The sequence below is a fragment of the Falco naumanni genome, chromosome 5, assembly GCF_017639655.2.
Source record: "Falco naumanni isolate bFalNau1 chromosome 5, bFalNau1.pat, whole genome shotgun sequence".
NCBI lineage: Eukaryota > Metazoa > Chordata > Aves > Falconiformes > Falconidae > Falco > Falco naumanni.
This window is the reverse complement of record NC_054058.1, coordinates 31,896,495-31,922,617: the sequence shown is the minus strand read 5'-3', so window position 1 is coordinate 31,922,617 and position 26,123 is coordinate 31,896,495. Positions and strand designations below refer to the sequence as shown.

The 26,123-nt window shown below is 39.0% G+C and overlaps 1 protein-coding gene across 1 annotated transcript in view; it reads right to left on the bottom strand.

The window, feature by feature from the left end:
- Window positions 1–246: 246 nt before the first annotated feature.
- POLR3B (RNA polymerase III subunit B) overlaps window positions 247–26,123 on the bottom strand; it is an 82,040-nt gene continuing 56,163 nt past the window's right edge. The window contains exons 23-28 of the mRNA XM_040597034.1: window positions 25,727–25,869; window positions 14,752–14,855; window positions 13,709–13,875; window positions 11,346–11,459; window positions 5,562–5,735; window positions 247–777 (exon numbers count right to left, since the gene is read on the bottom strand). Coding sequence (XP_040452968.1) covers window positions 648–777; window positions 5,562–5,735; window positions 11,346–11,459; window positions 13,709–13,875; window positions 14,752–14,855; window positions 25,727–25,869 — 832 coding nt within the window. The 3' untranslated portion in view covers window positions 247–647. The remainder of the gene's footprint in view (window positions 778–5,561; window positions 5,736–11,345; window positions 11,460–13,708; window positions 13,876–14,751; window positions 14,856–25,726; window positions 25,870–26,123) is intronic.

The window sequence follows — 26,123 nt, the reverse complement described above, 5'->3', positions numbered from 1 at the left end:
TAGCTGAAAGCAGACTGACTGTATAATCACACCATTGCTTGCACACAAATGCACCTGCATATTGAAATCCCACACAAAACGTCTGATTTCAGGGTCTCAAGAAAATAGTTTCATTTAGCTAAGCCTGACAGTACTTAACAAAATTTTAATGTTTTAACAAAATGCTTTAGGAATAGGAAAACGGTTTAGACATTATAAGAAAGCTTTACCACCCCTACCTAACCATCAACACATATTCACACAGTATTAGTTAAAACATTTATTAGTCTTTCATATTACACTGGTCTGGAAAACATCTTTAACCTCTTAGCTCACCTCAAGCCCTGGTCCAGCAAAACACTTTCCAAATCCAAGCATGAGGCTGTTTGAAGTGATGCAAGTGCTTTGCTGGATCACGGCCTTAATCCACAATTCCCACATGTCCTGTTCACTCAGACTAATCAAGGCTTTCAGAACTGCTCCTAGTGTATTCTACTGACAGATTCTCCCCCGCAACAGGTAGGATATGTAAGAAAGATTTCTTACGCTGTCTTGCATCTCCCTTCTACCCACTCGGGTTTTAGAGTTATTCATCAAATAAATCTTCCAGTTATATATGCTAGATTTCAATTTCTGTAAAGTACTTTTTTCCATCTTTTTCATCTTGTTCATTCATTGTACTTAGACAGTTTTAGCCTAGGTATGATGTTCATTGACTGCAGTTCTTGGAATAAGAGTTTACAGGCATAAGGTATACGCAGAGAAGACACATGGCATGATGATTTGCAGTAGTGGCACCTAGGGAAACAAACATAAAGAAGGTCAGAGTTGGTGCATAAACGAAGCTCTGCAGAAAAAAAAGAACAGTTGCCACTATCCACTGGTTTCTTTGTCCATCTGCATTTAAACACTGGGCTCAGTCCTAGAAAGAGCCAAGTGCTTGAGACACATTTTAGTGCTTAAGTCATAACTTTAAGCCCTTAAGTTATCTGACTGAAGCCAATAGGAGCTTATTATTAAACCTGCACTTTTTTTTGGAGGAGAATCACAATACTCAGTAGCTAACAAGACTGACTTCACCACTCACATAACTGCCAATGCAAATTCAGCATTTCATAATGGAAGGGGGTGAACACAGCTAAGTATTTCTGAAAACATGGTTAATGGTCTGGTTTCTGTCTTTTACATCTCTCTCTCTCACACACACACACACACAAAAGAAGCAGGAGGAAAGAAGGTTCACGCTTAGGTTTTTTCCTTATAAGCAATTTTACCCTATAATGTCTCAAATCAGTTCATACTCCAGAAAAGAGGCATCTCTCATCTTCCACCTCTCTGTGTGAACAGCCAAAGCTTTAGTCAAGACAGGAAAACAGTAAAACTGCTTTAACACATATTGTTTCTGCTCTTATTTGATAGAGATCAAATAATGATCTTAAATTTCTGGGGGAAAGGGATTTTTTTGTCATAAAGATATAACCTTGACCATATAAGGAGTCTTATATATAGGCTGGTCACTTAGCCATCTTCCAGTATTGGGAGTCAAATTCAGTGGTGGTAGCAACTGTTTCAATCATTTAATTTCATACTCTGTGTACACACAAAGGAAATTAAAAACGTTTCTTATAAAGATCAGTCTCCAACCTCTCTATTTCCTCATTCTCCTTTATATTCCATCTTCTGGTTTTTCAAAGTTGAGAAACCCAGGCCTTTGGGAATGCAGAGTGACCCAGCACTTCCTAATGGTCTAACAAAGCTCTTTTTTTCTTCTGTGCTTCAAATTTGTATTTTTGGCATAAAGTTATAAAAATCTGAAGATTCAATTAAGGAAGAATTAGAAAAATTCCTACACGCTTCTGTGGTACAGAATAAGGCTGACAGTCAACACCTGCAATAAAGCCAGTGCTTAGTCACTCATTTCTGTTACCAGTGAACTTGACCTAGGGCATCTGGAAGTCGATGGGGGCCGGTCCAATGAAGTTGGTTAGTGTTAATAAGGCTCTTGGTTATGGGAATTGGCACTAGTCTTGCAGTTACTTTTTCAGATTCTGCTACTTCTCTTTTACAGACATACTTGGCATGTCTAAGAGCTGCTGATTTTCCAAGGAAACTGTGATTGCCTTGACCTTCACATGGTCCATACTTGATGTATTTTATTTTTTTTTAAATCAAGAAAGCTTTTAAGCAATGGTACAGAAGCCTTAATTACATTTCTGCCACTCATGATGAGGAATGAAGCTTCACTTATTTCCAGTAATTACTTTACCTTTGTCTGACTACAGGCATTAAGAAGGCAGTAGACTGAATTAGGTGTTTCCCTGCAACGGGCTTCTCCTGTAGATGCTGTTACACTGGGGAAACGTTACAGCTAGCCTGCCTTTAAAACAGAACAGATCTCAATTGCAGGTTTATAACTACCCCTCTAGTCCAAATTTATAGGGATCCAAATTTTTGTAGTGGCAGGAAGGGACCTCAACAGAAGCAGTTTTCCGCTGATAACACAGCAAGCCACTGCTCTCAACAGAAGCAGCCTTGCAAGCCGTGGAAGCCTGATGAGACACAACTTTTCTCCTACGGGCAGATTTGTGGCATCTGATTACAGCTACTAGGGACTGAGGAGCAAAGAATGCCCATTACACCCAGGCTCAAAGCTACACCATTCTGGACCAGCTTTGTACTATGGTGGGGATCACCCAGAAAGGTTAAGGTACAGTAAGCGCAAAGCTCTGCCAAACACAGATCCCAGCAACTGAAGCCCTTGAAAGATCATTTGGTACTAGAACTGACACTACACTGCACAGGAAAAGGCAACTGTGCCAAGGCTGAATATGGACCAGAAATTTTTTTTCTTCATGTATATTTTCAAATGCTCAGACCCTACAGATCAGAGTAACTTCTTATCACCAAAAAAAGACCAAATTCTGCTCATTGCCTTCAGCGGAGTCCTGCCCCTGAGCACCTGTACAACAGCAAAGTCAGAAAATTTGAATAAAACTGGTACATCACAGGAAGTTTCTACTGTATTTTTTATGGGGACAAATTCTGTCACTGCCACAACAGTCTCTTTCCCCTGTGAAAGTACCAGTTCAGGCCCCAACACTGGTTTGCTGTTACTGTATTTCAGCAGAACACACCCAGTGGTTACTCCTTGTCTTAAGGAAGATGAGCCCTTCCTCCCAGACAAGTTCCCTTAATGCTAGCCACCAAACAGTATTCTTCTAAAAGGTTTCTTGCAGTGATGTCTTACTAATGCCAGAATCACTGAAAAGACCCGTTTGGAAGTTTCTCTTAATGACTTGGTTTCTACTGTGATGCACATGATAGGGCCACTTGTTTCAGCTACTGGTAAACCCAGTGTATCCTTTAGCAGAAACCACCTCTTACCGATTACTCACTCTCACACATCAGACAGTTTTTCACAGAAACAGATTGAATGAATGTCTGGCTCTGCCTGAGACAGCAGTTTCTTTCACAGTTATTTAAAAAGAGTTACTAAACTTTGTTACAAACTTCAAACATGAAATACTACACTAACACCACCTTAAAAATAATACATTATACTATTTCTAAAGTTCAAATTCCTAATTTTCCTCAAGGCACCCTTACTTCCTGTGGTCTCTGAAAATCTTCAAGGACTGCTCTGAAAGCCAAGGTCTTACAAAAAAAATGACTGAGCTACATCTGCATGTGATTTTTTTTTTTAAGGCAATGCTTTACGCAGAAGTGGTTGGTTGTTTGACTTATGACATGCCCTTTCTTTCAGATAACTTCCTTCAACTGTTATTTGCATTGTGTTAGTTTAAAGAGACCTGGATCCAAAAAGGGCCCCACTGGTGCCATACAGTGTGTACAAACCCAAGAAAAACAGGACTCTTTCAAAAATACTTACTGCACAAAAGCCAGCAGGACAACACCCAACTAAAAATCACCAACCACAATAGGCTGCACAGAGTAGGCCTCGTCTCTCCTCTGGATTTCACGTGTTTACGTCCCTCTGCCTGAACTTCTGCTCCACAAGGAGCAGAGCTGCTGCTGCTGTTAGCAGACAAATGTGGTGATTGGTTTCTGGCCAGAAGCCACATGCTTCAGAAGAAAAGTCTGACCAAGGGCAGAAACAGTAGCTGTCCCTTTTACACATCTACAAACTGAGAACACACCTTACTTTCCTCCTTCATTGTATCATGGAAAAAAAATAACTTTCAAAGCACTGAAGTGAATAAAGTCCAATTTCCTGCTTCTCCCAATAGATTGATATCGATATCCAAGATGTAACTTGAACTTGCACCATTTACTTTTTTCCTCCCTTAGTAGTGGGAGTCCAGATCACCTGTCTTCACAAAGCTTGCAAGAATGTTGTATCTCATAAATTCCCATTGGTCTCACAAGTCTGTTTCTCTGCCTGGCTAAACCAAAACCAAGCTAAAGCAAAACATCTCCCTCACCTCTAAAGAACATAAAAAGAAGTTTCCCTGTCTTCTAGTAACAGCATGCTACAGGGCAACTTTAAGTCTAGGATCTCAAAATTACTGTTGAGAAAAGATGGTTAGAGCAAAGCCCGTAGTGTTACACATCGTGAGCTCCACATAGTTTTGACATCCAGTTCTATGCTTCCCCTACATGGAAAACCAGTTTGTTTGCAGAAGATAAACTCAATACTGGCTTAGGACCTGGAGTAAGACAGCAAGACCATTTGCTAGCCTAGAGGTAAGTTCCTCAGGGACAAGGCAGCTGGGCAGAAGCCAGCTGAATTTCCAACCAGCCAGCTGCTTGTCTCTCAGGCTCCAACATGGGATTGGTGCATTTTTCTGATGCTTCAGAGAGGAGCAGCATGTTTTACAAGACTACAAAGAAAAAGGCATTTGGGAGGGGCACAGTCCAAGAAAGCGGTATGCATGCGCTTATGAACTCCACAGCCAGAGAAAAAGAAAGCAGGAGATGCTGCCGCCTTCTCCCATTCTCCTGTGCCCGCTTTCTCTCTTCAGCCTTGTGAGCTTCAACATGTGACTGTACCAGCAAGATCTGTGACTAGCCTAGCTAGCAGTCTTATTTCTGATGCCAGAAGAGTCACATACATCGACACAGCTATTTTCCCCTTTTCAAAAAAACGATGATATACAGGACAGGGCATTTGCTAACCCCCTGCAAGGTGGAAGGAAGGCAGCAGACAGAGCAAAGGTAAGCCCTCCCACAAGCACAGCTGGCTCTGGAAGACAGTAGCTGTGTTCCCACCACAGCAGAGACTCCTGGCCCTTTGGCTACACATGCACTTCAGTCCTAACTTCAATCAGACCATAACAAAGAAGCATCCCCTGTCCTCTGTTTTCCAAACACCAATTTTGAACATTGACACTGGTTTTGATTAAGATGCACGGGACTGTTATTCGGTGTCTGTGAGCACTTTAAAACTGAGAAATCCTATAAGCAAGGGCAAAGTTCTGTTACATAGAGGCATGTTTACTCTCTATCTCTTTGCTTCATGCACCTGAGATCAAGAGGTTTTCTGAAAACATGAAACATGTCAGGTGCACAAAGTGAGGAGGGGACACCATGATTTACAAAAAGCATTACATCAGACAACTTACCAGCCAGAGTACCCCAGCAAGCCACACTGTCCACAAACATCCACTTCAAAGGCATCACTTGAAATCATCAGTCTCTCCAATAAAAGCATGCTGGCTCCATAACCGATCAAACAATCCCGTTCCATCTCTCCGAGACGTAAACCACCATCACGGGATCGACCTTCAGTGGGTTGCCTTTGAAAGAAATATTTGGAAAAAATGTAGTAATTATTCCAGACCATACATTCTACAACTCTAGGAATGCCTGTCTCCAAACTGTGGGAATAGTACAGGCTCAATGGACAACAGCTTTCTACAAACCAGAGCTGCTGATCTTGCAAATGTGTTATTCAAGTTGAAGCAATTCATCTTTGCTCCTGCACTATGCAATATGATGTAGTTCTGTGTCTGCAGTGTCAGGCCACAATTCTTTACCTTACAAAATGTAGCTGAGTAAGTGAAAACAAAAAGAGACTGAACAGTATCCAAGACAATCTGGACACAGATTTGGTACTTTTTTTTTATAAGACATTCATTACAGTTTGTAGCTAATTAAATGAAATGATACTGAGCAGCTAATGAATGAATCATCAAGCTAATGTTTCGGCCGAACTACAGTTAAGACTAAATTCTTAAAACTATTTTTGACCTGGGAGACAACACCAAAACAAAGCAGCAAACAAGCAGTACACGTATTACTAACTCATTATTGAAATCATGCTTTTTTTTTAAAGTAACATTTATCTAGGGTTTTTTTTTTTCACATCTAAGGGTTAATAGACTAATTTTCATATTGTATATATTCCCATTTTTCTAGTTCCTCAACACAAATCAAATTCTAATTTTTTTTCCTGGAAAGACTTCCTGTCCTCATGGTGCTAAAGGAAAGTTTTAACAAAGCAATGTAAGTATACACTGAAGATTCTGAGGTAAAAAGGCAAGGTACTATTTAACATTATGACTGTTTAAGCCAATGGTTTTTTGTTGGACACAGTCAAAACTTTTACCCTCTGGTTTGTCAAACTTGCAATTTCGTACAGTACTAGTTCTACTCTCATATACTGGCACAATGCTGTAGTCCTTAGGTTGCAAATATTAGAGTGAACTATAAAGGATTAATATAATTCATGCATTTTATTTCCATCTTAGTATATTCCCTGAAAAGTGACAGCAAGGAGAAGGAATTAAAAAAATGTTACTGGCAACCATAAGAGGCTTCACTGCTCGGTGAAACCCCATGTTCATGTACTGTTTCTGAGACCTGTAGCAGTGTAATCCACCTAGAATATCCAATGACAGATCTGGCCCATAACTTTTGGTGTATATTTTGTTTATACTATTTCAAACAATCAGATTTGTTAAGTATACTAAATATACTAAAAATAGGTTTTTGCCAATTTATTGCAACTCAGAGAATAGGATTTATAAAAGCCTTTGTAACAAGTGTAAAAAAACCACACTTAATTATCAGACCAGAATACTTTCTAAAGATGCAAGTTGTATTTGTTTTTAGGGGGAAGTAGTTTCCCTTACTCAGACCACACTGGAACATTAAAACTAATCTGCTTGTAATTCAAATTGTCCTTTTCATTCACATAACCTTCTATTTTTCCCACTGTTGGGAGAATGGATAGAAGTTGTTTACATCCTGATTAAACTCCCTAGGGCCCCCTCCCCAGAGGATGGCACCATCACTGTTCAGATGCTGTTTTAAAGGACTAACCCTGCAGTGAATGCAGTTTCTCTTCTGAAGTCCTGAGAGGCAGGTTTTAAAAGCAGTTGGGGCCTCCAAAGATACAGGCATTTGCTGCACTGCTACAAGTGCCTGAGTTCCTTTCACCAACTGACTTCTATAATATTCGTTAATGCACAAGCCTACTTTCAAAAGTTTCACCAAGTGCTGTTCCACAGAATAAAATGACAAAATAGCTTTATAAATCTGAGCAACAATAAGGCCTCAATCCAACTAAGGGAGGATAAAACTTCTGGAAAAATGATGGGTTCTTAACTCCAGCCCTTTAAGAGTTGATATGCCATGGGTCTTCCAACAGATACAGGATGAAGATTTCAAAGGCAGCTGAAATACCATTTAAAAAAACCCACATAAAGCCCCCTAAAACAAAATAAAAAACCCAACTTGAGTCTTAAGCTTTTAAGTGTTTCACTCCCACTGTCAAAATTACCTCATTAAGAAAACCAAAACAAAATCCTCCCTCCCTAGAAAGTAATTTTTTAAAGTACCAAATATTTCAATATTGAGATCAGGCCTTTGAAAAGGGTCTATCTTATGCTCCCTAAGTCTTATCAGTTTTCTGGTGGCTCACATGTTTGAAAATTCCTCACACCAAAGGTTGCTTAAAATGTTTAAACCAGTATTTATAAAGCATTTGTGCTTCCCCTTTTCCGCTATACACATGTACACTGCAGCTGTTGCCCTGGGCAACTACTTCCATTCTTTATTCTAAATATAACATTCCGAAAACAAAGCAGACCCTTGAAAATAAGATTGGGAATACCACTAAAAGGAGATATTTTTCATATTAAAAAAACAGTTTCTTAAAATTTTTAAATGCCAACTAAAACATAGTGATTCTTTAAATAAGATAATAAGGCCAAGTGGCCTTCATACTATCTAACAGCTGCATTTAGGAAAAAGCATAAAACAACTAACTTCAGTGTTTTTAAGCACATTAAGAATTTATTGGCACTAATTCTGCATTTTCTAGAAGAACAGTGGCTTCAGCTTTATGGCTCTGTTCCTCGTTTCATTGGCCAGTGGGGGCCTTGTAGGTCTCAGCAGATCTCCCTTGTGCCTGTTACGGAAAACCAGTGGCTAACTCTCAATTGAGTCGTCGGCTGAAACACTGACCTCCAAGAAGTGGAGTGTTACTTAGAAAAACAGTGCCTGAAGGAAGAGGATGTACCATGCTCCCACAGCCCTAGGGTGCTGAAAGGAGCCCTGACCAGTGTTATCACACTAGTCCCTTGCAGTACAATAGGAACTGGCATATCTGATAAGTTCAGATGACACACAGGTGGCAGCTCTGACAATGTCCATCAAAACAATTATGCATGTAGAAAGCTTATATTGATCTCTTGTAAGGAAAACTAAAAGCAGTTTATCTATTAAAAAGATTTAGCAGGGTGGGTATCTAGGCAACACCACAAACAGAACTATGTTTTAAATTAATTGTCAACTACTCATGGCAAAATAAATTAAATATTGCATTTCATTTAACAAATACAGATTCAGAGGGCGACATCCTGGTGGTTTTTGACTGTGTTGACAGAGTGCTGCTTTGCAATTCTACAAAGTCTTGTTTTAGTCAGAACAATACCTAGAATCAGTGACATTGAAGAAACTCAAGTCTTCTGCCTTATTCCAGATGGAAATACAGCTTTGCTCTGTCAGTTAAGGTACATTTAATATATAATAAAATGCATTTCAAGACAATGACGGCCAAAATGCATTTCAAGACAATAACAGCCAAATTCCATACTGAAAACTGTTGCAGGATGACTTTTAAAAGCAAAAATCAAGGCAACCTACTCTCCAGGAAGTGCAATGGATGATAAAACAATAGTGAGTATGAAAGCTGGCAAAGCTCTCTCAGCAGAGGTGATAGCAATAACAAATGTTTAATTAGTTGAGGAGAAAAAAGAAAATTCCTAAAAGACTAGTCAAGAAGCAGCATCAATTGAACATCCACTAGCTTTCCTGAAAGTCAAATAAAGAGCCCTAGCTACATAGCATGATGCTACTGGCTGGAACAAAAAATTCAAAGAAAGGGTGGGGGAAATCACACCACCTACATCCTTACAGGTAAACATTACCGTGACTTGGGATTTGGGTGTCATTTAAATTCAGTATTTCTAAAGAGCTGAGAAGTTGGGGAGACAATACAAAAGCCTATCAAGGCATTTGGTAAGCTAGGAGCTCCAGTAAACCAACTGCATGTGCCATTAGCTAAGACAGCGAGTTTTTATTTTCATGTAAAGCATCAATACCATGATTAACACACTGAAGAACAGGAAGTGGGGCAGACAGCCCATTATTTGGGAATATCACTTATGTTCATACAGGCAAGCAGCTGTGGTAGGAAATAATGGTTGTGATACACTTGCTCTTCTTAGTATCGTTGGTGGAAAAGTTCAGCCAAGTATTACAAAAAAACTTGTCATGATTTCTCTCCCACTTCAACCACTGGCATTTACCTCCATGGCAAGTGTGAGACAACTTTGTCCTAGAAACACCACGAGCTTGCAAAGCCAAAAGGCATAGGAAATATGCAATGAAAAGCAAAAGAGAAAGATACTTCCCTATAAGGTACAACAAAGACTGGCCCCTCATTTCTCTAATAGTACAACAGGCAGAAGCTGCCTCTGTTAAGAGGACAGACTTGCTAACTTGGTGTGCGGTCAGGCAAGGCAAGAGAAGTAGATCAATACATGATAAGAGGCATAAAAGTAAATTAAGAATTAAAGAATATGAATCATGCTTGCTATAGGGAAGAATAAGGGCAGAAGAGACATGACTTTATGCTTACATCTCAAAAGAGTATGAAAGGGACTGGTTAAAAAGAAGAGTACCACCATGCAGAAGGTGAGGTATAAACAGCGTACATGATAGTTTCAGGAAGACTGGCACTGGACATTTGGAACAATCTTTGCTACAGTACTCAAGACTAGCCGGCAATTAAATTGCTGGCAAGAGTTAGAAAATAATCCTACTGTGATGTAGAGAGGTGAACTAAATGATCCACCCACTAGAAGCCTCCTTAAAGCAAAGCCTGTGCCACTAAACTGTTTCTTGTAAGTCAGGAACATCAGCAATTCAGAATATCAGTGCAAGCAGCCATAGAGCTTGGTTTTAAGGAGAAAAGGTAAGCAACGTCAGCGAAAGCTGGATGCTTCAAATTCCCCAAAGGTGCAGATAATATAAGCCAACCTCCAGGGGCTTATATTACCTGTTACTCAGAGTACATCTATCTGCCTGATTTCAAAATTTGACACCAGAAGACATCAACATGGTAATCAACCTTTTTGCTGGAGAGAAAACCAAGTTCAGACTTAGTGCAACGATCATGATGCCAAAGCAACTGAGGACATACCTTTAACTGGGCAAATAAAAATGCAGATTTACCATTGGCATGTCTGTAACTCTTGTGATTTATTACTGTGAAAATGCTATTCTCCTGCCTGGTACTGAATGATAACTGTGGACTGGCACATACAACCCTAAATTCAGTTTTAGAATTGAATGGAAGAGTCTGCAAGGCAAAGTGCAGTACACCAGGGATGCAGATTATTCTAATGTTTGTTTGCACCACGCTAAGGCCAATGCATTTGCTTTGCCTTGACAGGTGAAGACATGGGCTGTATCAATATTAACTTGCTGAATACCTAGGGATGCGGAAATATTAGAAGAAATGTATTCCTTCTACTCATACCTGATTTCATAGAAGTACAAAAGTTAAAGAAAAAAATCCTCCTAAAATACCTATGATATGAGCAATCTGACAGGAAAGGGCCACAATGTGCACTGTGAATCAGCAGATGGTAGTTTTATCAACTGCTAACAGAAGTCTGAGAAGCAAACTCAGTTTTGGACCACACAGACCACACCTGGACATTCAGAACAACCTCCTGACACAGCCTACTTTCAGTCTGTAACAGGGTATTAACTGGCAATAGCATTTTGTATCAAGTACCGAAAGGTAAACAAACTTTTGTTTTACACCCATCAGTCAGCTGGGCACACTTCTGAATGTACACAAGAATTTTGTGTTTAGCCTGTAACAATACCTGGTGAGCACTGCTCTGGGTCCTCGAGCTCTTGCATGCATTTTATCCAACACCATGTGCTTTAGTTTCTGGTAATACACAGGGCCAAAATAGATATACGCTTCCAAAGGTTCCCTGAAGGAATAAAAAAAATAAAACAAACCAAAACAAATATTCACAGTTAGCACATAGTTACCTGAAGAGAGACAAGAGTTTCATGTAGAGGAAGAATTTTAAACAAATTCAGGAATCATGAGTCCTAGAAAAACGTGTGTGGGCTTTCAGGGCAATCAATCTGAAAACCCCACAGGGAATCCTTCTGAACACAAGAGCAGTACAATTCCAGCACAACATACTGCCGTATCCACCCAGTGAGGAACAAGCTCCTCAACTCTGGCCATACACTGCACAGACATGCTATATAGTTGCAGGTATGTGTTTCAGCTGTACCACGTTAAGCCCCTCCTCTGTCTGTGCTGGAGTGTTTCAACAGCATCACTAGCAACCAATAAATACTGTAAATGTGTCAGACCCTGAAGTGTGACTTAAGATATTTCTATTTACATTCCTTCACAAAGGTAAGCATATAGGTAAACAAATACAGGCAGCAGAAATGCTCAAAACATCATTTTTATAGCAGCACTTTAAGGAATTTGTGTTTGCATGGATAGCTTAGCACTGGCACACTATAAGCTTGAGTCTTCCCATCCACTAATTCTCCGTGCACACCCTTTTGAAGCACAACCTAAGATTCAGGTGAATGAAAGCCCTCCCTGAGCAGCTGTGCTGATGCAGCACTGCTCAGCAGCTGTATCCGTAGGACAAAAATCACTGCCTTGGCTGGCACTGGAGGCTCAGACAAGCCGGATAAAAAGGCTCTTGAGAACCATGTTCAGGCACTTGCATCAGCTTGGGAACATCTGTAAGCAGTACGAAGGGTGTTACTTCAGTCTACGAGCTGCAGTAATGGCTAAAGATTTCTATGTTTAAACCACCCCCAATTGTAAGAGCATAAGCACCTAAAGATCAGAAAGCAACAGTTGAAAGCACTTAGTCATTTCCCAGTTACCACCTTCAGCACTAAGAATGACCATATTTAACACAAACTCAGCACAGTCACTGATTTATTTTTAGAAAATGTATGTGCAATGTAAAAGCATGCAGGAGACAACAGTATTGCACCTCCCATTCATAGTCATTACTGACACGAGGCAGTGTTATTCCAAAAGCTGCCTATTGAAGAAAATAATTAAACTTAACCAGACATTTGGAATTTGCAAACTTCCACATTGTTATGAAATCTGTCTTCAGATTTTGTAATAAACAAATTAAGCATGTGAAATTTGCTTGGAAGAATATCAGTATCCTAAAGCAAAGTCTCTAAATAGGGTACCACAAAATTGAAGTTTGGGGATGGGATTTTTAGAGCTAGATGATTTTATTCTCCCTAGGAAACAAGATTAGTCAGATTTGTTAAAAGTTACCATGACATATCAGTTAAAGTGTTTCAAACACCAGATACTTATAGACAATTTATGCAATATGGACTGGTGAAGGAAAACAAAATAATCTCTCTGAAACAAAAAGAGAAACAGCATATGGAATAAGTTGGTAAGATAAAGCGATTAAAATAAAAAAGTATTTTAAAAAAAACTTTAAAAAGAGACCTAAACTTGTTCCTTGAGAAGAAGGGGACCGGGAGGATAATAAAAATAGCAGGAAGGTAGGATTAAGATACGTTTTGGAAGGCAGGCATGTGAAGCCATATGGCCTTTTCCTGTTCCTAAACTATCTTACGTTCTTTGAACTGTGTCTCAGAAGCCAGTCCGATCAACACAGCAGGAAGTTTGCAGATTAGAGTATTATGCCAGACTGAATAATTGTGTAATTGAAAGAAGAAGAAGGAAAAAAAAAAAAAAGAGCACACATAAAATATTCCCAAGGAACAGACACCTGCCTCAAAATCTGTATTTTACAGTACCATTAAAGTCAACGTGAAAATGTTTATCTGATTCTAAGCATACATAAGATTTGCTGCCAAAAGAAACTTGAAATGTCTTACAATCTCTCAGAAAGAAAACCTTGATTTTACCTGTTTTGTCATGTAGTACGCATGAAATTTCCCAACTTCTACTGCAAGGGCCATTCATGTTACAGCCACACAAATACTAGTAATTCTTGAAGTATGGAACCACAAAATACTTCTAAGAAAAATAATAATAATAAAAAAAAGTGCACCACTCTCCAGCCCCTTCCCTGCATCTCACGGAGCAGTTTGGAAATAAAGTTTTTGAGCTCTGAGACATGAGAAGACTTTTCAGTTGTGTCTCAACAGGATTTCACCGCTCTTCTGAAACATCTAAATCTATACAGCAGATTCTTACCCCGTGATACCAGACGTTACATAGTCTTTCCCTAGGTAGTTATAACCATGTCGAATAAGATCTTCACACACATCCTTAACTTTACTGCCTCCAAAAGCTGTTCCATAGTGAAATCTGCCATCGAGGACCCCAGCCTTTCCAGCCAGGAGTTCAATTAACTTTCCTACCTGTGCAAAGAAAAGCAGAGTTAACAGCCTGCTTGCTAATGTGGGCCACTGTATTGGTCACAGCATAAGGTAGCCAGGCAAAGTGTCCGGGACAGCAGCCTGGGTTATTGCATGCAATGGGAGGAGTGGAAGAAGCCCAAGAACAGCAAGTACTCCCTGTAACAAGGGGGAAAACTGGACTGATCACAGGGTCTGGGAAAACCTTTAAGGTCCAGAGTCAGGCAGCTCCATTTTTTTCCAGTTGTCTGGAAAATGAGCACAATCCGGTGTGGCCTTCTGCTCTAGGAAACAGCCTCAGAGACTGACACTCTACAGTGCAGCGGGGGACCAGAAAGGGAGAAGCTAAGAAAGAAAAAAGATCAGAGGCTACACCAAGCAATCAGTGGAGGTCCCATATCAAGGCCAGGCTGTGAGATATTTAGCATGACCCTGCAGCACAGGTGCAAGACTTGCATCAATTCCAAGGAGGCGTGTGTACTGTAACAAGCTATATAGGTCTAGAACAATCACTGGAACTCCTCTCCAACTTCTGCCCAACAGTCTGGCCCAGCCGGTTTAGTGGGCATAGCCAATAGGGAAGGAAGAGGGAGAGCAAGACATTTTCAAACAGAAAGAGTGCAAATGAAGTATTCAGTTGCTTTGCTATTAGCTTATACAGAAGATCTGCATCTCTATTCCTTTTACAGTAGGATGTTTCAAAACATGCAAAACAGAGGGCTGAATACTCATAGAACAGCAAGTGCATAGCATGATGACTGGAGAATATCCTCAGTGAAACCATGTTTCAAACTTCTTTTTTTTTGTTTCTTTTGGCTAATCTACTTCACTTTCCCTACTGGGGGACACTGTCTCTTTAATTGTAACATAACCACTAACCGTCATACGTGAGGGGAAGCCATGAGGGTTCATTATGATATCTGGACAGATTCCTGTATCACAAAATGGCATGTCTTCCTGGGGAACAATCAGTCCACACACCCCTGCAGAAGAGAAAACATTTCAATTCACAAACAGCAAACCACCAGCAGGGCTGATGCTCATCACCAGATTTTCTTCAGTGTTTTCCTCCTCCTCTCTTTCTCATGGATCACTTTTTACCCAGATTCATTACCATGACCAGTGCTCACAACCTGCAGGCTAGAAGAGAGCCCTTGTGACAGGACTGGCAAAATTAGCATACCCTTACATAATGCTCCCTGTGATTTGTGAGTTAGCAAATTAGGGAAGAAAGCTTTAGATACAGTTTTCAGAGGCAACCAGAAACTTCTGACCAGTCAGACTGGAACATCTCAAGGCAGACTTAGTTTTTAAAGCTGATGCTATAATTTTCTGGGAAAAAATGAAGAAATTGGGCGTCTTACAGTATGTCTTTGAACATACAAAATTATTATTGATTCAAACTTTGTTTATCATATGTATCTTCGTTAAATATTGTGAATAAAACCAAATCAAGTCAGGACTTTGACAGGGACTGAGAAGAGGTAAGTAGGGGAAAATAAAATAAATAAAAAAACAAGCCCAAAGATTTTTTCAGGTAGTATTCATTTGCTGAGCAAAGACTGCTTTTGATGAATTGTGAAGTACAATTCACTCCCCAGAATGCTTATATTTTGTTAGTCCATGAACACAAACTGTACCTTTAAAAGTTTTGGAAGCTTTTTTCAGTCACCATCAGTATTAAAGAGAAACATGAAAACTCATTTAAAATAGCTTATCATACATCCCAACATTTTCCTTCCAACTCTTACAATTGTTTCTACAGTGCATTCTGCAGATCAAAATACTGCAGCTATAAATGACCAAGAGATCTAACATTCAAATTCAGGTGCTAAAATGCAGCTGCTTAAGCCCATACTCCTTTGAACCAAAGCCACTGTTTCAGTTGGACAATTTCTTCCAGAAGCCCTTAGAACTGAAAAAGTCTGCAAGCTATTTGAGATCAGTCTGCTGCAACTGCCAGACCATGCTTCGGGAACAGTCCTGGAGTGGAGGGGGCTCCTGGAAGACTGAGGGTGCTGGTTACATCCCTAAAAAGGCATCTCCCGACCAGCCAGTTCACAGGGGGATATTGGCGTCTGCTCAGGAGGGAGCTCCTCTTCCACTGTCCAAGCAAGACAGGGATAGGTGTATGGAATAGTAGTCAACAGAATGAGAATGGGGGAAGGGAGGAGGGGAAAAAAAAGAAAGAAAGAAAGAAAAAAAAAAAAAGGATTGGAGCATCTGGGGCAAGCGGGGTGGTGGTGTATTTACTCTTTAAACCTATTGAAACTAATTTTTATTGTTCTATTATGGTAAATCAATAACATTCTTCTACCTCTCACTGCCAAGCAGTAATCATTTGCTGAAAATGAAAAAACTCCAACCCACTATCTCTTGTGTGCACAGCTTTTTTATCCTAAAGTTGTATAGATAGATACTTTATTCTATACGTATTACGGCACATACATTTTGCCTTATTCACATTTACTTCTAAGAAAGCATTAGGATGCATCTGGACTTCATGGCACCTGTAAGCCAAAAATTAAATCTTAGCTAACTTAAAATTACTTTAGGCTCTGAAAACCTTTTATATGCCAAGCTGGTTCCCATAGCAGACAGCCACTGTGTTGTTTGTTTTGTGTGAAAGTGAATGATAAAAGATCCATGAAATCGACACAGAAAGGCAGAACAGCAGAAAGAACTGAGGGCTCTCCATCATAGCGGCTTCTACCCTCCGCTGACTTGTGTAACAATGGGACCTACACACCCAACTGCAGATCTAACACAGCTGTGCATTTCATTAGATGAAGAGCACTAGTGACACAAGTAAATAATTAACTTATTCTGGTCCGCTGACTGTGGTTATGAGACCAGTCATAGCTGACAGATTTTAATACAAGTTAACACAAAGACAGCATAATGAGTTTGGAAGTTAAAAACAAAATATTTAGACAGAATCCAGCAATGTGAAGCTCACTAGGCCATTTATAAAGTTTCTATTTTACAGAGGGGGAAAAGAAAAAAGAAAAAGCTATAAAACCTCAATTTTAAGCTTCTGGATTTTAAGAAGCTGCTGCATTTTTAACAGATCTATAGCATGTCGTGTATATTTAGAGAACAGGACAGAGAAGCTTCTTCCTCCCTTATTTTTAATAAAGTTCATTCTTTCTCATAACATACTGTTTAAAAAGCTGAAAGACACATTTCCCATATACAATGCTAATTCTAAAAGCAAGTAACTGCGATTCTTTTCAAAATGTAAACCTGATTTTATTCTGCAGTCACTTGCCTTCAGAAGTTCTTTAAAAGACTTAACACTGACAGGTCTGCACTGTGAGCTCCTGAATTTGCTACTCTTTCTCATCCCTGGTTGCTGAGCCAGAGTTTGCAGCAGGGCTGCAAAAGCCTAGCAGTTCTGCATTGCCGAGCAGCTACGAAAAAGTGATTAAGTGAATTAATCCATGTAAGTGGAATTATCACTTGCAACTGGGTAATAAAACAGTAAAGGAGAAAAGAAGAGGCTGGATTTAAGACAGCCTCAAGTTTCAAATGTTACTCTGTCCAAGCACGAACTGCATTTCACAACTGAGCTGCCCAACTACTCCCCCTGCAATATTCATAAATAGGACACACTCAAACTAGTAAGTAACTTTGCTCTGTGGCTCTTACTACAGGTTATTAAGATTCCCTAATTGTTAATGATTTAGACATCACATGAAAATTGATCCTCAGCATTCATACAGGACATACAAAACAACGTGGTTTCATTCACTTCCTCTCATAATTTTCATATGCTACATGTGAAATTTAGCAATACAGTTTCAGATTAAACGCTATATTGCAGTGGGCCTGAATCTGCTCTCACCAGTGCACTCTGCAGTTCTCAGCTAGGACCAGAATCAAACATTAACAACCAGAAAAGGCTGTAGACAAAACAAAGTAAGCATAATTTTTTCATGTGGAGTAACAAGAAGGTTGTATATTTGAGCAAGAAAGCATCCATCAGCTTGCTACATCTCAATTCTTTTCAGTTGAAAAGCAAATTAAATTCTAGAAAAGAAACCAACTTTGTATATCTATTTCATAATGTCACTTTAGAATTTTAAGATAACCCTCACACACACACATACAAAAAAAAAAAAAAGATTAATAGGCACGGCAGTTTACTGGAAGGTTAACAGTTTGAATTAGAATAAACTTAAATCAGAAATCTACAGTGGTTTAACATTCAAGTATAAAACAGCCATAGGCAGTGTTTTTCAACGCTATTGTATGCCAGCCAATAAATGACAGCCCTCTGACTATGCATGATGGCCCCCATCCTCACACACTATCTGCATCAACCCGGCCAGCATCTCAACACCCGTGTACCTCCAAAGGCCCTGCCACAGCACAAATATTCCCCTCACCCTTGTACTTTTGTCCTTTAAGAATTTCTTTTTCGAATCACGAGAAATTCAGGTTCTGGAACTGGTATCTTTTATGTGGTTGTTTTTACCGTTTGCTGACAAAACATGAACATACACAGACTTGTAAAACAGCAGTTCAGCAAAGGGGGAAGGGGGGCGGCAGGGAGGGGGCAGGGACAAAACACAACAGTATGGGAAAGTTTTCCACCGGGCTGCGATAAGATGCTTTCTATACACACACATGCCAAATGAAAAAAAATCATCAAATAAGTCAAAACAACCTAATATAGAAAACTAATTACTACCAGCAGGAGGGACATTAGAGAGCAAAGGAGACTAAGTGAATAGAAGCAGCAGTAATACCAGTTTCTATCAGCAAGATAAAAAGCAGCGAATTACTAAATGTGCTTGTTTACTTATTCTAATGATATGGTGGTAAAAGAGCTAAGACTAAGTTGAAAGGCATCTCTTTTAGATTTACCAGATTGGTCAGAATTTGGAAATACTCTTGAGAAATCAGACTATGTCACATAATTAAGAGAAGTCGTAGCTATAACACAGTGCTGTATATTATGGACAAGTGACAAATAGTTCTGCAAAAATCAGTAGGGCTAAACAAAAAAATGTATGTCTGCTTCAAAACTCTCTAATTGCATACTGTGTTGACTAACTAAGCATAAAACAAATCCAGAAGAAAAAAGTGCTGCATCACATAAGCTTTGTTCAATATTGAATCATTCACTGATCTATCATATCACTTGCTACATCCCATTTGACATAAGAGGTAAAGAACAGAATTAAAATTAACAGATAAATAATGCATAAGTAAACTTGATTAGTTTTCTTATTAAAAACATCACTCTAAATGAGAGGAGGTGCTAGAAGACAATACAGTTTGTACACTGCTTTCCCATGAGCTGCTGAATGGTCTGATGTGATAAATTTGCATAGTCTGAAGCACACAAAGAGCTGATTAATTGAAACCCTTACAATGCTTCTGGAAGCAGCTATTGTAAAACAATAACCATAGGAACTTTACAAAATACACATGGCTGAATGAGTCAAAAGCTTAATAAAATGTGTGTTCAGGATACACTATTTGGAAACAGAATTAGAGATTTTTATTCTGTGCCATAAAATGCTAAATCACCCTAATTTCAGAGGTTCAGTTGAGGATTTACTGAAAAGGTCAGAAGGTTACCTGTTTGCTGCTTGAGATAAAAAAAATGCTGTAATTTTCTTCTTAAAACAGCAAGCTAAGCAGCAGTTTTGTTAAAAATAAGTAGAAAAAATGGTAAGAGAAGTTTTAATGGCATTCTGACAACTTGTTTTCTCACATCCAACTTCTGAAGATAAAAATAAGGTAAGAAATTCCTACCTTTCCTGATGGCTAATAACTACTAATCATCCCACATTCCTGCAGTCGATAACAGCAAATTATTTTTAATGCCACTTCAACCCTTTAATTCCTATAAATCCACTGATGTGTTATTTGAGATAAAGTACTAAGTCTGACTTGTAACATGGGGGAAAATGACACAAGTAGCTATTTAAAACTAACATCTTACTTTACATGTTCTGCTTATACATGCTGTAAAAGTGCCCATTAAAAGCAGAAAGACAAGTTGTTCTCAACTATTAAGTCAGGCAAGCACAAGACAGATGCTCATACTAGTAAAAATTTTGAAAAGTAAGCAAGGTCAGACTTTGGTAGATAAGCGGTATTGTCATGAAGTTTATGTAGTTGACAATGCCGTGAATGGATTTTGTTTTGACACTAAAGAACGTGGTTCATTTAGGAAAACAAAGACCATCTTTCATGAATTTAAACTCCCTTCCTTGTCTTTAGAGTTGTTTAAGTGCAGATACTTCAGAAAGGTTTAATCCTTTATCTTAGATCTTCAGCTATTAAAAAGCTTCTGTTTGCCAGTTCAAACAATCTCTTGCTTAAATACAGTTTTTCCACTCCTCAGGAATACTGTTCAGTATTGCTGCTTAGTTCTGTGATCTACAGGACCTTTGTTGGAGGTGTTAATCCTTTTTCACATGAGAGACTGAGAAATGTTCTTTCAGAGAAGTGTTATATTGCTTTTTTTCACATCAAAGGAGTCCAACTTTTTCCTCATTGTGACTTGTAGCAAAGCAAGAGGAAATCTGGAAATATAATAATTTAGATTGTATGGATCTCAGATGAAGCTTCTTTAGCTTAAAAATCCTTTAGCCTTCTGTGCTTTGAAATATGACTTTGCTTGAAGAATGCAAGATTACATAATAAAATAATTAACAAAAAAAGTTTCTTCATCCTTCTGGAAAATATACAATGCAATATAGTTAAAACAAAGTCCTACAGCTCAGGATAAATCTTCCCTGGTAGGTAGCTGTTTATTTGTGAGACAGTAGAAGGTTAAGGGCTTTACAGACTAAAGGGACAATCCCAGCCCCAAAGATCTTACTGCAACTTCCAGTTCGAAGATGAATATTGAAACAGAGCAAAATACTTGTATTTCAAAATACAACATGATGGCCTCATTTTGTGGTTTTTTTCTTTCCTTCTTCCCATATACTTCTTTGTTGACAGGTCTTGAAGGAAAGGCTAGCTTTTGCCGGCAGCTTGGAAGAAGTGTACTTAAAACACGGACTTGCATGAAAAGAGGGTGTGGTGGACAGGCCAGAAGCAGTGACCCTTGCCAATACTGTGTTGACATGTGAGAGGACACAAAGAAGGTAGCAAATACAGAGGCAGTGGCATAGATCTATATTATTTAAGAGGCCCGCAAAATCTACCTACAAATTTAATGAAAGGCTCTTCTCTAACAAAAGGCTAAAGCTGGTTTGTGAGATTTAATCTGTCGCATCCCAGACAATTTCCAATTCTCTTTCTCTGCTTCCTTCTGCCCCAGCAACAAAGTATAGCTTGGAAATACAAATCAATTTGGAATTGAGGAAAAAGTCCAGGAAAAAAAACCTTGAGAAATGTGGTTTCTGCAATCTCTTATTTAGCAAATATTTTATTATTTTGAAACTACTACTAAAATTCCACGAAATCAAATCTCATCTTCATGCATTCCTTCTAGAAAATAAAAATATTACATAGCAAAGGCTGACAGTACAGAGAAATATGCTTTCTCTCCTCACTGAATCAAGGTACTTGTTAGTTTAAGCTCATCATAGATTTAAGTGGCCTGATGATGGGCTTAAAGCTAACACTCACAAATTAAACCTGAAGTGGTAATTGCTTGCATTCAGATGAAGATGAGAGAACAAATTATGGGCTAATTAAAAATTCTCTCAATGGAAAATGTTAAACTGTTAGTATTATGATTTCTGTTTCACAGTTGTCTATATTCCTTTGTTATGACTGATCCTTCCCTGATCTGATGTCAGAGAAGTATGATACTAGTTAAACAGCTAGCAAAGGAGATTTTCCCTTTCCTTTTTATGCCTTTTTTTCAGTTCTACAATTGCCTGTAATCTAACATTAACGTCAGTATCTGGTTCTTCGCTGTATACCAAAGCTGCACAACAGTGAACTCCACTGTTCTCTTCAGGTTTGGTGGTTTGGCGGTGTGTTTTTTTTTAATCTAACACATGTATCTTCTCCACTAAGCACCTTTCTCCTTTCTCCCATTTATTGTAACGTTTTTTTCCATAATGTACTAAAAGTCAGCGAACTGCCTGGTTTACTACCAGGAAGGCAACATAACCTAGTAGTATGTAACAATTTAGACTATGATTGCTCCCTTAGTCACAAGAGGTTACTACAGACTGATGTACTGGACGGCTAACAAGCACATGCCTGAAAACTCTGCTGTTGCAATGTTCCCACTCATATGTTCAAAACCAAGCTAAAAGGGCATTCGCTATTCTGAATAATTGATGGAGTTTGGTTTATTATTATGATAGGTCCAAAATCACAGATAAATGGGGAATCAGTCATTCTAACCTGATGCAATGCCACGCTTAATTATGAGCACCCTCAAAGTTCTCTACAGCATTCAGGATGTTGTCTTTCATTACCATGGGATTTCCACAGGTATTTTACTTTGGGGATATTAAAGAAAATACCACCAGATTCCAGTACAGTGCGTATTAGTTTTTTTCTGCATTTGACCACGAATATCAGGGGTTCATGAGTAGCAAAAATACTCATGAGATGTCTGTCCTTCAAGACCTCAAAAATGAGCTTGCTCTAGACTTATGCGTGATGCCTTATGTGCATTTAGTGGCCCTCTGCTCCTTAAAGCCATATTGCAGCCTGCTTGATACAATTCTGTTTCCTTCTGTCATTCCTCCACTTCTATCTTCTCATCTGATGGTTCTAGATTTGTGGAGCACTCTTTTTCTTGACTTTTTTGAGTGGTATGAAAATCCAATCCATTTATGCCCTGTTCAACTATTTCAATAGGTGCACATCAATAGCCCAAACTAGGAGAAAAATCTTACCTGCTTAAATTTTTCATGCAAATGGCTATAAATATTTTTCATGATTAACCGAGCAGTTTCTTTAAAATTATTTGTAGGCTTAATTTTTTTAATTCTAGTAAGATAATTCATCCCGCATAGTACTGGTTGTATTGTTAAATAATAACTTCCAAAATAAAATGCCGCTTGCCATTTGTAAGGAGAAAGGATTAATGAGAGGAAGCTCAAAATACATGAAGAAATGGGCTTTGCTCTAAAAGTGGTCATAGGCTTAAAAACACTGCACATCATCATTGTGTATGAAATTTAAAAAGTATTTAAAAGAGACTCTACACAAAATCTTCCTGAAGGAGAATCTTCCTGGAGAGAAGGCAGGAATGGAGCAGTTGAACCACTCCAACTGTTCACCTCTTTCTGTTTGCCTTTAAAGCTAATGATCTTCCCCCTCACTTACCCAAACTATCCTATAGGGCTGTAGTGCAAGAACTAGACTGAATTTTAAGAGGAAAGTCAAGAATGTACCGCTGCTGCTTTACTTTTTTTAAGCCTCCAACAGGCACCGGTTTCCAAATCACCTAGGGACTCAGTGAGAATTGCTTCCTATTTTTAGATCAAAAGCTATCTTGAAAATAATATCAGGAAAAATGTTTCAGTGCTTATCAGAAGAGTTTCTATTTCTTAATGACAGCAGAAACAATGGAAGAATTTCTTTAGAATAGTTTCAAGAACCAGTTTTATGGGTCTAGGGAAAGACGCTGTGGAAGTAAGTGTGATCTTGGAGAGAGCTGGTTGTATGTAGTGAGAAAGCCTGTGTTGACTGTACTCCATAGAAAACACACACAAACTTGAGGCAACATTTGGTAACGGCTGACATTATGATCAACTACTGCCTTTTGTACCCACTTCACCTCTGTTGATTGATACGTTTGCTTTAGGTAGATGTTCTGATCATCAAATCTGGAGAATACAGAAATGAGGATTACTGTAGTTAGCTCTGCATCTCATGACAGGGATGCAGTCTTAGACTTCAGTTACACCTGACCATCTCATTGCCACTAATGCTTATGTACTTTCATAATCCCAGAAGGTCATAAAGTACGTCAAGTTTGACTTCAGGCTACACATGTAAGTAAGAAGTAAACAGTGGCATGAAGCCCTATAAAAAAATACTTCTTACTTGTGCCTGGGGTCCATCTGTAAGCAACCGCTCTTCATACCTCTTCCAATCGCAAAGACACTGAATATGCTGGAGATGATCTTGTATAAGATTCATCTAAGAAAGCTCTAGAGCTGGATACTGTCTGTGTACTGGTGACATTTGTTGCAGTTTCATCTCTTTTCATTGGCTCAGTGAAATCTACATTTCTACATGCAGATCTACATGCAGATGTCGTGCAAGTATCAGCTCTCTGCTGACTGACTCCAGGGCATATTTGCCCACAGAGTTCTCTGGTTCTGCTTGAAGAACACAGGCTGTCATTCAACAAGGTCAAACCCAACATGATGCTGGGAGTAGAGCGGGACCGTGCCACAAGTGCTGAAAGAGACACTTTCAGGGAGCTCCACCTAACAAAAAGCACTCTCTTCCATGTGTCTTCTGACAAAGAGAACACTGCTCACGGAAGGCCAGTTTGTTTGCAAGATGTCCCTTAGCTAGTATTGTAATTTGATGTATTACTGCAAAGTTCATTGACTACAACTAGTTTTAAGTATTAGTGTTTCAAATCTAAACAGTGTCCTTCGTTACGTCCTCAGTTCCCTCCCTCTGCCCTCCACACAGACCTAGCGGATACTTGTGTTATGAAACGCAAAATGCTGGTGTGTTTTTCACTCAATGCTCTGGCTCCAGTTCCTCAGAAATCAAAGCAAGGCAATAACAATTTTTTTTGTTCCAGTAGCTATTAAGACGTTTGTTCAATAACAGGAAAGGAGCGTATGTGCTGTAATGGAAAGGATTTGGTAATATCAACCTCTTTGCCTCCTCACCTGACAAGACCGAGCAATATTCTCAAACCAAAATAAGACCTAAAAATATAACAAGATGACAATGTTCAGTTAATAAGTTCAGCACAGCACTAAGGCAGAAGGTATGCTGAAAGCACTAAAAATCTAGATTTTCCAAGTGAACAGACAGATCAAAACACGTCAAAACTTGCCCCACATTGAGACCAATGGGATCAAAACATGCTTTTAAGTCAGTTACAGTCAGACTGTTTTCAGTCACATCTTTCTTAACACCCTTCCCACACCTCCCAGCCCTCTGAGATTCAGAGAGGATGGTCAAGTCACATTGTTTTGCTGTTAAGGTCAAAGGCAGTCTACTTCTTTTTTCAACAGATATGGAAACAGGCTCCTGATTTTCATCTTACTATCAACACTAGAGAGCTACATGCCACCAAGAAGCTTCCTAGTAGGTACCCATTTTCATTTCTCAGGTTGAAGATCCAGAGGTGCCCCAGATCATGTCCCAGGTGCATTTTTACAAACATTTTCCCCTTCTTTTCGGTCTCTGCTGGTACACTCCAAGTTGCATTCCTAAGTTGCTTCCCTTTTACAACATGGTTCTCGGCTATGTATCTGCAGTCTTGTCTTCAGAGCAGTATGTCTGCCCAGATGACCGGCAGACATCCCATTCCATCTCTGGTCTTTTCTGTCCATTCAGAACCAGCCCTTTGATTCTTTCCTCCAATCTCTCACTTGATAACCCATTGACAAACCTATTACCTAAAACCAAACACATACTTGGGAAAAAAATAACAAACCTGAACCAAACCTCAAAACCATGTTCTTGTTTAAAATGGGCAACAACTCTATTTTCCAGATTCGTAAATCAACAGAGAGTTGTGTTTGCTAGTTCCTCTCCCCAGTTCCAGAAACAACATTGCTAAATTAGGTGAACTTAACCAAAAAAAGGGATATGGTCTTCTACCACTGCATTCATAAAAGATCCAAACCAATCAGTGAAAACATGCATGATGATACTATATACATATAGTTGGCATACCCAACTCGAATTTATTTTTATTAAATGTGTAGCTTACCTTTCTGCCCATGACGACTGCTAAATTTATCTCCAATTTCTGGACGTCTAGTTTGCCTCAACAACATTTTGATCAAGAAAGCATCCTCTGCATTTGATGAAATCATTACTTTCTCAATATAAGAATCAGTTGCACCTTTGTAGCTAGTACAAGAAAACAAAAGATGAGTTTTAAATCTATGAACCAAACACAAGTTACAAGCAAGTATCTGGGTATTGGCAAGCTTCTGGCCAAACTGTGGTCTTCACAGAACTCATATATGGGATGCCAATGAAGCAAAGATTATATATACATAAAGTTCCAGAGTATGGTATGTTTCTGGAAAAGAAAAGGCTTAAGAGAGATAATAGAACCAGAGGGAGAATTAAGCCAAACTTGTAAAGAACAAGGTGTATTT